Genomic DNA, 12,394 nt, shown 5'->3' with positions numbered 1-12,394 from the left:
TTTGAAACATCATACCTACGTGCAGTTATCGCTCCTGGATATCTAATGATGGGTAAATTCCGAAACGCGCCTTATGAGCAATAAGGTCATTCTTGCCTGATGTTTGACGCTCTCTTACCATTGCGATCCAGTCAGCCTGAATGTAGAACTACTAATTGTTTTCATTTCAAGAGCGACGTCGGTTAACAAATGTCAAAAGAACTATTTTTTCCTATGATATAATTACAAATAACCAATTTTTGGATGTTTTCTCTACTTGTACTGCGAAATCTTGCTTCTCGCCACCATTCATTATTTTAGGTCAGTGTGGAAGTACTCTACAGTTGGGGTGTATCAAAATATGTGACGTAAAACACCGTACCTTTCGAGTGCGTTGACTTAGAAGCTTCAATTTTTTACACCGCCAAGTGACTATGGTCCTTAGTATGTGAGATAAATTCCAATTTGATACGTCTACCCGTTCCTAAGAAAAAAGGTTCTTAGCAGACGGACGATAAGATCGAGAGTAAGATAAGAAATAATCATAAATTTTGTGTGTGATGTAATTGCAAATTTACTGTTTTAGGATTTTTTCGTTTGTTGTACTGTGAAACCTTCCTTTTCGCCAAATTTTACGATTCTAGGCCAGCGGGAGGTACCCTCTAAGTTTTGATTGTGTTTGCAAGTGTTAAAAAACATGACATAAATGGCCTATATTTTATTGCATTGACTTAAAAGGGGTGAGTGGACTGCTGTGGCCTGTTGTGGGGTTGTGTACCACTGAGGCTACGGCGGGGACGAAGCCTCTCCGTCGTTTCTAGGTCTCCAGTTCCATACAATACAATGTGCTTCTTAACAATGCGATATAGGCAGACGAAATGGTGGCCCAGTGTTTAGTGTTCCAGCTTCTTAATTTTGGGTCCTGTGTTCGAAACTGGATTATTGTTTTTATTTATTTTATTTTTCCATATTTTCATTTATCTACCCATGTCCATAGAAGGTTTGTTATCAAAATAGGAAATACAAGGGTGTTATATTAGCCGTAAATTTACAACTGGATTTCACAATAAATGTCACACATTTATTACGTAATATATGTGTGTTAGGTATGGTGAGGGGTTACAATCTTTTTATATTCTCATATTCTGATATTTCATTCTCATATCAATTCTTATACTTTATTCATACACTGACAAGCCAAAACAATATGACCACTTCCCACCGCGACGTTGGTGGCACTTAGTGGCGTTGCGGGCACGTGACCCGGTAACGAAAGTATGTAAGCTGAGCAGACATGGACGGGAGATCCCCTTAGCAAAGATATGGGCTGAAAATGGGAAAATCCTCTGACATAACCGACTTTCACAAAGGGCAGATTATTATTACGCAGAGCCTGTCACCGAGCATCTCAAAAACGGCGAAGCTGTTCGAATGTTCACGTGCTACTGTCTTGAGCATCTACGGAAAGAGGTAGAAGATCAGTGAAACTACCATTAGGTGCTGAATGGTTGGACGTCCGAGATTCTTTACAGAACGTGGGCTTCGGAGTCTTCTCTGCTCCGTAAAGTGGGGTAGATGGTGATGTGTGGCATCTCTGCCGAAAGAGCACAATGCTGGTGCACGTACAAATGTTTCGGAGCAGCCGGCCGCGGTAGCCGTGCGGTTCTAGGCGCTCCAGTCCGGAGCCGCGCTGCTGCTACGGTCGCTGGTTCGAATCCTGCCTCGGGCATGGGTGTTGTGTGATGTCCTTAGGTTAGTTAGGTTTAAGTAGTTCTAAGTTCTAGGGGACTGATGACCACAGCAGTTGAGTCCCATAGTGCTCAGAGACATTTGAACCATTTTTTTGTTTCGGAGCACACTGTTCGTCGTACGTTGTTGGACATGGAGCTCCGCACCAGACCATCCCTACGTGTTCGCATGTTGACCCAACGCCATCGTCAATAACGATTGCAGTGGGCACGAGATCATCGGGATTCGATCATCGATCAACGAAAACATGTCGGCTCTTCGGATGAATCACATTTTTGTTGCACTGGGTCGATGGTCCTCTCCACAAATGTCGTCATCGTGGTGAACGGTGCCTCGAAACATGCTGCGGGCCACACACACACAGGCTGGTGGGAGCAGCATTATGCTATGGGATACAGTCTCCTGCGCTTGCATAGGACCTGTGATAGTAATGGAGAACAGTAATCGAGGGCATGCTGACAGCTGCGAACCACCTGCATCCCTTCATGGTTGATGTATTCCACGACGGCGATATCATCTTTCAGTAGTATAACTGTCTGCGTCTCGGAGTCAGAGCCGTGCTACAGTGGTTTGAGGAGTATTATATTGAACTCACGTAGATGTCGTGGCAACCAAATTCGCCTAATGTAAATCCTGTGGAACCCATCTGGGTCGCTATCGAGCGCCATCACCGCGTAAGCAAATCAGCGGCCCATTGTTTACTAGAATTACATGACCTGTGCATAGACATCTAATGTCACGTACCTCCACAAACCTACCAACAAACTATCGAATTTCTGATACGCAGCGTCAGTTATGTATTTCGTTCCGAAGACAAACAAGCTAATAAGCAGGAGGTCATAATGTTTTGGCTCATCAGTGTTTGTTTATTCTTCTGGAAGATTTGGTGCATTCCATTAGCTCACACCGATCGTAGACACATTCGAAACCAGATATTCCGAACACCGCGAGCATCGAGCAAAGGTAGGGTTTTCCACAGTGACTTTTCTTCGGTTTCTTCGTATAAATCTTAATCGTGGCAGAAATGTCGTAACAGTGGTGAATATTTTGCGGTATGGCAATTTCACGGCAGACCATGCCTATGCACGACTTTTCCGAAAAACTGACGCTTGATTATGAATCAATATACGCTACTGGTATTTCACCGAAAACAATTTCAAATAACAAATAAGAACAACGTTATACCAGTACACACGCAGACATTCGTATAGTAATCTTCTACACCCCTGGGTGTATAAATGAAAAACAAAAATAAAAGTCATAATCGGGTTTCGAACACTGGGCGCAAAATTAAGAAGCCGCCACGCTAAACGCTGTGCCACCATTTCATCTGCCAATATCACGTGGTAAAAGACACAATAGCTCAGACACTTTGACCGCCATTTTTCCAGAAATGGTCGAGTATCTACGGATAAGTCGAGACACGTATTTGCTTATTTTGCCCCTTCTTCTACTGAGCAAAGTCTCTGCGGAATCGAGTGATGGCACTTGCGGTGTTCTCCTCGTAAGCGGCACATCTTTCGGTGCATCGTTGACGCTACGCGAGCACCACGAATCAGTGGAGCGGGTGGGGCGAGCAGTCGGTGAGAGCTGACCCAACGACATGGCTGCAGTCGCTGCTTTGTCCGAGGGATATATGCGGGAGTTGGCTACGGGTCTGAAGCTAATTCGGCTGGATGTTTTGGTTCATGGTGGCCTTAGAATCCGGTTTAATTCCCAACTTGAATATATTGCATTTATTAGCTACTCATGGGAATCGAGTTTGAATGCTGAATTACCAGGACAGATAAGGGCGCATGTTTAAACAACACGCCAATGGACTTCTGCTCCTTCCTCCTTTTTATCACGCCCTGCAGATCCCTGAATGCCATACACTCCGCCTAGCCTTTCGCATTCGCTTACCCTCCTCCACCTGTATCCTCTATCAACTTATAAAATTCCCCTCGCGCCTCCTCCATCTTGTACTCCTCTGAATATCTTACATTATCTGTAAACTCGACACTACCCACTCCCTAGTTTCCCCCTTGCTCACTGCTCCTTATGCTCTGCTGCGCCTCTACTGCCACTCCACACTCTCCATATCCTTTCCCAACGAATCTTTGCCTTCCCTTGCCCGACCATGAAATCCATTGTGCTATATACCCATCCTACCAGATCTAAAAGAAACCACCCCACCTCATCCAGTCAGGTCTGCCTTACCTTCCTCTCCACTCCTCTTCGCCCACATCCCATGGCTTTCTCCTGAACGGCACCCTGCTTCGTTCCCTAAATTCCTCCTCCAAACATCCGCCCACACACACACACCCTCTTACACAGTACCCCAACTGCTACACTGCTATGATACCTTTCTTCCTGGTAATCTAGGTCCACTCCTCACTTCACGTCTGTACATCTACTTTAATGTCAACACAATGGCCTTTTACTCTTTTAACTTATGCAACTGTCCCTCTGTCTTTTATCTTTTGTGAAAGGTTTGGTTGCCATTTCATCTGTGTCAACCTTTTAATTTTTCAACAAATCCGCCTTTTATGTTTCAAATTATACAACTGAATCTATATCTTTTTATTATGTCAGACATTTATTTTGTCAACTGATGTGTCCAATTTTTAAATTTGTTCAAAACTTTTTATTCTCATATGGCTGAAGAGCGGTGACTTGTACACGCTGACAGTCCCCCGCTCCAACCCCAACCCTATGGAGTGAGGGGAATGAAATGACAATAAAAGAAAAAAAAATCGGTACTTCATCCAAGATTAATTGAACAGTATGTCATTTCTGTTAATTAAAGTGATTTCTACAAACCGAGACTTGGTACGGAGAGTAGCACTTTGTAAGACTGAAGCTACATGTTAACTCTTGATATTTTGGAACTGTTGCGGCTCGGTTAACTAGAATATTTCTTAGCTCGTGAACACCTACTGGAATTATTCCATTCTAGAGCTAAGTTAATTAGAGAGAACCTGAGATGGTTTTGCACCAGGCGAATGCCACGGGGACGACATTTTGGTGATTTGATGATCCTGCTATGCGTGTGTATACGTCGCACCATCAGATTAGTTGCTTACTGCCCATTGCCTTTGTCCTCTGAATATTCTGGCCTGTACTTGTCGTCAGCGACACTACTGCAGGTGCTTATATGTTGCCCTTATGCCACAAGTTGTATAGTTTTAATTCTGTAAGTTTTTTATGTTTTGTAATATTTGTTGGGTTCGTTAATACCTTGTGTGTATCTCAATTATCTCATGAAAAGGGTTTTTTCAGTTGTTCATTCAAGCTATAACGCCACAGCCAAAATTAAAGGCATTTCCTCCCTGTTCTTTATTCAAATCATTAATGTCATTATGAAAGCGTCATGTGCGCACGTAATGAAATAATAATTAATATATTAAATATTTTTGACTGTGAAAGACCAGTGATCCTTATAAATATTGTACTAATATCACTGTAATGAAAAGAAAGAGGACAAACATCCTTATGTATGGTGTATTATAAAAAAAAAGCGGCGAAATCGGCTATTCCATTGCACTGCATTGCCATTTCTATCTTGCCTCGCTATTAGCTTGTCTCTCAAGTGATTTTGGTTATTCGTGTGAGTTTCGCACATTCTCATGCCTATCAGTGTTTAAAGTAATGAAAGCGACATATATAACTATATCGTGATTACTTTCTTGAACATTTTCTTTCTATTTTTTTCAAAGAGGTAAGTTTATAATAGTGATAGAAAGTGAAACATTTAAATATGGAAGCTTTCCATTTGGTATAGGAACTAATCTCAGTCGCCAAATTCGGCAAAATTATTTTTCAGTCTTTAGTTGCAATAGAATGTGTAATCACTTTCCTTTGTTCCGAAGTCCGATCGACTATTGGAACTTTAAGATCCACAGAGCTAAAGTCAACATTATGGGCTCAAAGAATTTAACCAACAAATTGTTTCCAAGAAAACGGTGGGCCGTTGCTCAAAATGGTTCAAATGGCCGTGAGCACTATGGGACTTAACATCTGAGGTCATCAGTCCCCTAGAACTTAGAGCTACTTAAACCTAACTAACCTAAGGACATCATAAACACGCATGTCCGAGGCAGGATTCGAACCTGCGACCGTAGCGGGCGCGCGGTTCCAGACTGAAGCGCCCAGAACCGCTCGGCCACACCGGCCGGCGAGCCATTGCTGTTTTGAAAATAATACTAAGGAATAGTCATGAGATTTTCAGTAATTCTACAGTTTTATTCAACATTTTTATTAAAGACACAATTCAATAACTAAGTCAAAGATAAATTCTGGTCCCAGTTTGTACGTTTATCGTTGCTACAGCATAAGTGAATAGTACGAAAAAAATCTGACGTGCCATTTAATAAATGAATTTATTAAATCACGAATAAAGAAAGAAAAGGAAACCCAAATTTCGTGTGGTAACGGTAAAAAGTAATCGTTTTTCACATTCTGGTCAAGTGATATATATTAACCACTGAGCTTTGTTCTAATGTCTATGCGGCACTGTGTAAAGAGTGTATTGTGTAACAAGCTTGTAATTTTACTGAGGGTATAGGGGAATTTACGTTAATGTTAACGTATAAGTCCTATTACAACAAGGAAGTGAAACTCACTTCATCGGATTTTTTCGAGGCTGTGTAATCTGTTGTGTTGCCAAACGCTAATATTGTTTTCTTTTAGATGAGCAGTATCTGTTGGTATATAACTTGAATTTTATGGCCGTTCTGAAACTAATGTGATATCCTGTGATCGCAACGGCCTCCCTCCAAAGCAGTGTTTATACATACATTAAATATATTCTTTCGATTATGGCTAGCATCAGCTGTGCAGTTGAATAACAACAATGAAAATTTATACTGGACCGGGACTCGAACCCTGATTTCCCGCTTATAGCGAGTGGTCAGTTTATTTTTTTTCCATTTTGTTCGCTTTCGATCGTTGCATCTGCTCAGGGCGGATGTCGTAAGACACCCGTTTAAGTTCGTTGTTGATCGATGAACTCAGTTTTTTTATTACAGAGGGCAGTCAACCCTCTGACCGACCACGCTGAGCTACCGTGCCGGCTAAAAAGTAATGGTTTACTTTAGGCTATGCGAGCACGCTTAAACTGCCAGGCCCAAACTTCCCATGTCCAACGGAGCAGCCACTGCGGTGACTATGGCCGTTATCAAATACATAAATTGTATTCGCAGTTGAGAATATGGACAATTATCAGCTGTATAATGGAATGACGACAATGAAAATTTCTATAGTGTTTATCTGCCGATACTGGGCAAACGATTTTCAATTAAAATGTCTCCCATGTACGGGAATACACATAAGTGATGTAGGAGTGCAGGTTGTAGACAGATGGTTGACGACGACATGTGGAAGTTTGGGTATGGCCGTGAAGCGTCCTTGGATAGGCTAATGATAAAAAATGTTCAAATGTGTGTGAAATCTTATGGGACTTAACTGCTAAGGTCATCAATCCCTAAGCTTACACACTACGTAACCTAAATTATCCTAAGGATAAACACACACACCCATGCCCGAGGGAGGACTCGAACCTCCGCCGGGTCGAGCCGCACAGTCCATGACTGCAGCGCCTCAGGCTAATCCCGCGCGGCTTTATTTCTTCTCCATGGATTTTAATACCTACTCCGAATTTTTCTTTTGTTTCCTTTACTGCTTGCTCAATATACAGATTGAATAACATTGGGGAGAGGCTACAACCCTGTCTCACTCCCTTCCCAACCGCTGCCTCCCTTTCATGCCCCGCAGGAAAAAAAAAATGTAATCAGGGAAACACTTTACTCTAACCCTATGTTTTCATCACTGGATAGCAAGATTTCAGTTAGATTACATCGTGGTTAGACAGAGATTCCGAAATCAGATATCGTATTGTGAGGCATTCCCAGGAGAAGATATAGACTCTGGTCAAAATTTAGTAGTGTTAAAGAGTAATCTGAAATTTTATAGACTAGTTAGGAAAAATCAATGCTAAAAGAAATGGGATACGGAAGACTGAGGAATGGCGAGATACGGTTGAAGTTCTCTGAGGCTATAGATACTGCTATAAGAAACAGCTCAGTAGGCAGCTCAGTTGAAGAGAAATGGACAACTCTAAAAAGGGCAATCACAGAAGCTGGAAAGAAAAACAGAGGTACAAAAAAGGAAGCACCAAAATGTTCAGCGAAATTCGGGAATACAGAAATAAAAGTCACTTAGGAATGAAATAAACAGAAACAGCAGGATGTTAAGGTGAAACAGCTGTATGAAAAAGTGAAGAAATTGAAAAAGAAATGCTTGTTTGAAGCACTGACTTAGCATACAGAAAAGTCAAAACAGCTTTTCGTGAAATTAAAACCAATGGGAATTCCACAGTTAAAGGGGACAGAGTGGATAGGTGGAAAGTGTCTGCTGAAGGCCTCTAGAAGAGGGAAGATTTGTCTCATGACGTGATAGAAGAAGAGACAGGAGTTGATGTAGAAGAGATAGGGGATCTAATATTAGAACCAGAATTTAAAAGAGCTTTGGAAGAATTAAGATCGAAGTAGGCAGAAGGGATAAACAACATTCCAACAGAATTTCTGAAATCATTGGGGGAATTGGCAAGAAAACGATGGTGTGTAGAATGTATGAGTCTGGTGATATTCCATGTAACTTTCGGAAAATCCCATCCACACAATTCCGAAGCATTCAGTAGCCGACAAGTGCGAGAATTATTGCACATCAGCTAAATAGCTCATGCATCCAAGTTAGTCATAAGAATAATATACAGAAGAACGGAAGAAAAATTGAGGATGTGTTAGATGACAATCAGTTTGGCTTTAGGTAAGGTGAAGGCACCAGAGAGGCAATTCTGACGTTGCGGTTGATAATGGAAGAAGGACTAAAGAAAAATCAAGATAAGTTCATCGGATTTGTGGACTTGGCAAAAGCTTTCGACTATGTAAAATCGTGCAAGATGTTCGAAATTCTGAGAAAAATTGGGTAAGCTATAGGTAGAGACGGGTAATATACAATATGTACAAGAGCCAAGAGGGAATAATGAGAGTGGACAACCAAGAACGAAGTGTTCGGGTTAAAAATGGTGTAAGAGAGGAATGTAGTCTTTCGACCCTACGGTTCAATCTGTACATCGAAGAAGCAATGATGGAAATAAGAGTGGTTCAGGAGTGAAATTAAAATTCAATGTGAAAGGATACGATTCGGTGATGACATTGCTATCCTGAGGGAAAGTGAAGAAGATTTACATGAACTGCTGAATGAAATAGATTGTCTAATGAGTACAGAATATGGATCGAAGGAAGACGAAAGTAGTGAGAAGTACCAGAAATGAGAACAATGAGAAAATTAACATCAGAATTGGTGTCACGAAGTAGATGAAGTTAAGGAATACTGCTAACCTAGACAGCAAAATAACCCAGGTTGTACAAAGCAAGGAAGACATCAAAGCAAATTAGCATTAGGGCATTCCTGGCCAAGAGAAGTCTAATAGTATCTTACAGACGCCTTAATTTGAGGAAGAAATTTCTGAGAATGTAGATTTGGAGCACAGTATTGTATAGTAGTGAAACATGGAATGTGCGAAAACCGGAAAAGAAGAGAATCGAAGCATTTGAGATGTGGTGCTACAGAAGAATTTTGAAAATTAAGTGGAGTTATAAGGTAAGGAATGAGGAGCTTATCCGGAGAATCGGCGAGGAAAGGAATATACGGAAATTACTGACAAGAAGGGACAAGATGGTACGACTTCTGTTAAGACATCGGGGAATAACTTCCATGGTACTAGAGGGAGCTGTAGAGGTTAAAATCTGTAGAGGAAATCTGAGATTCGAATACATCCAGCAAATAATAGAGGACGTAAGTTGCAATGAAGAGGTTGATACGGGAGAGGAATTCGTGACAGGCCGCATCAAATTAGTCTGAAGACATGACTAAAAAAAATAAAAAGGAAATGTGGACACACAAAAGACGTGCGCATTTGAAAGTAAGGGTAGTGCTTCTTGCAGGCTCTGACCATCGTCCTTGGTTTTCCTACGCTGCGAGATGGGTGTTCGTGACACCACAGAGGCCGTCTCTTACCGAGCTTGTTGCAGCCGCAGAGCGAAGGACAGCCGGCGTAGTCCGGTCCCTGGGCCGCTGTCTTCCCGTCTGGGCAGCAGCCGAAGAACTCGTCCTCACAGCCCCTCAGCGCCGCTGTGACGTCTGGAACATCGCGACAACTATTAAACATCGCCGGGACACTGAGGAAGGCTACTTGCTTGCTTAGTGAAACATTAAGGTATTTATTCAGGTATATTGGGCGAACCAGAACTCTACCGACAAACTTTCAAAGATGGTATCATGGACGAAAGCAAAGAAAAAAATGTTTAAATGATAATTAATTGAAAGCCTCAGCTGCCGACAGGTGTTCTTGACATACCTTGATGGGTACAGCTGAAAATGTGATCCCGACCGGGACTCGAACCCGGGATCTCCTGCTTACATGGCAGACGCTCTATCCATTTTTTTTTTTTTTTTTTTTTTTGCATTTTGTTCGTTATTGATCGTTGTATTTGGTCGTTTCGGACGTCGCAAGACATCCTGTTCAAGCTCGGTGGTTGATCCTCCCACTCAGGTTTTTTATTACAGAGGCCAACCGGCTCTCTGACCGAACACGCTTAGCTACCGTACCGGCTATCCATCTGAGCCACCGAGGACACAGATGAATAGCGCGACTGCAGGGACTTATCCCTTGAACGCTTCCCGTCAGACCCACATTCCCAACTGTCCACAATCTACATACGTAATAGATAGCTACTTTACCCATCCACTCGTTACTCACGCCCACTTAAGTTGATGATTTCCGGAAGAGTTCGGGCAACCTGTGCGCACTCGCACAGACGAAGGTCAATGGCCTGATAGTAGGAGATCCCGGGTTTGAGTCCCGGTCGGGGTACATATTTTCAGCTGACCCATCAAGGTGTGTAAACGTCACCTGTCGGCAGCTGAGGATTTCAGTTAATTATCATTTATTCTAGAGAAGCTGCACGCTCATCAATGGTATCTGTTCTTTCGAGAACAGTTACTATCTTCACATATAAAAAAATGTTTAGTAAACATTGGTTCTAAAATTCATACCTTAAGAGATATGTCTACTTGTTAGTCTTCGATACTGTGAGACACATCTCTTCCATGCAAACTCTTTTCTTTCCGTATTTTGGCAGGAGACAGTATGGACCAAACAAGAAAAAACTGTTCAGTAATCATTTACTCTAAAACGCATTCCTTAAGAGCTATGAGCCCTTGTTTAGTAGCGGAGATGTTTCATGGCAGCGAATGTGAACAAGGGCTTATAGTTCTTAAGGTATCCACTTTACAGCCTATGTGTACTAGACATTTATTATTATTTTGGTCCATACTACAACGTTTCAAATTATGGAAAGCAAAGAGCTCTCAGTAGAAGAGATGTCTCTCAGAATTTCTTCTATTGCAAGCTCTTTGCTTTTCACATTACGGGAGGAGACAGCATGGACCCCGAGAAGAAAAATGTGTTCAGTAAGCATGTACTCTAAAATGCATTCCTTAAGAGGTATGAACTCTTGTTTAGTATAGGAGGTAAAATTCATAAGAGTGAAGATGAACAAGTGTTCATAGCTCTTACAGTAGGCACTTTACAGCCTATGTTTACTGGACATTTTTTCTTGTTTTCCTCCGTACTAGCACTTCTCAGAGAAAGGAAAGCAAAGAACTTTCAGTAGAAGGGATGTGCCTCACGGTAGTGATGATGAACAAGGGCTCATGGCGCTTAAAGGGCGCATTTTAGAGCCCATTTTTTTCTTGCTTTGCTCCGTACTACCACCTCTGAAAGTTTGTCGGTGGAGTTCTGATTCATCAGGCGGTAGACAAAAATATGGAAACAGCAGAAACACTACACATTTACATGGCTGATACGCTGTAGGAAAATCGTTTGGATTCAAAACAGCTCCCAGTTGTCACGAATGGATAAATACAGATGTTGTATAGTTATCAGTCGAATCTTATATCATTCTTCCTATAAACAGTTGCAAGTTCAAGTAACAATGGTGAGGGTGGATAGCGGCCACGCACACTTTTCTCCAAAGTAGACCACAATGACTAAATAATATTGAGATCTGCTGAAGTTGGAGGCCAAGGGGGATGCAATAATTGGCCTCGAGCTCACAAAACCAGTCCCAGGCGATGTAAGCTGTTTGAGACGTATCGTCTTGGAGTTCTGCATCATCGCTGCATTACAAACATGGTACCATGGTGTGGAGCTGATCGAAAGCAAGTAACCCGTGGCACTAATGCGACCTTCTAAAGTAACCAAGGGGACCATGGAATACCATGATATGGCCATGCAAGTCATCACTGTACCCGCCATGTTTCACTCCTGGGACGTAAACTCGGACAGAAGTTGCAAACACAGTGTGAAAACACTCATCCGACAAAAAGACATACTTCTGTTGCTTGTGCGGGTGTTATGGCTTAGGCTCCACGTTTTCCTGTTACGGCTTTTGCATTACCGATGGGTGGTTCAAAAATAGTTGAAATGGCTCTGAGCACTATGGGACTTAACATCAGAGGTCATCAGTCTCATAGAACTTAGAACTACTTAAACCTAACTAACGTAAGGACATCATACACATCCATGCCCGAGGCAGGATTCGAACCTGCGACCGTAGCA

The 12,394-nt window shown here is 42.1% G+C and overlaps 1 protein-coding gene across 1 annotated transcript in view; it reads right to left on the bottom strand.

Moving 5' to 3' along the window:
* LOC126234947 (agrin-like) overlaps positions 1-12,394 on the bottom strand; it is a 1,214,606-nt gene that overhangs the window by 223,261 nt on the left and 978,951 nt on the right. The window contains exon 12 of the mRNA XM_049943685.1: positions 9,790-9,912. Within this exon, the coding sequence (XP_049799642.1) occupies positions 9,790-9,912 (123 nt within the window). The remainder of the gene's footprint in view (positions 1-9,789; positions 9,913-12,394) is intronic.

This window comes from Schistocerca nitens, chromosome 2 (genome assembly GCF_023898315.1).
Source record: "Schistocerca nitens isolate TAMUIC-IGC-003100 chromosome 2, iqSchNite1.1, whole genome shotgun sequence".
Taxonomy (NCBI): Eukaryota; Metazoa; Arthropoda; class Insecta; order Orthoptera; family Acrididae; genus Schistocerca; species Schistocerca nitens.
Note: the sequence above shows the minus strand (reverse complement) of the source record. Positions and strands in the feature narration are given on the sequence as shown.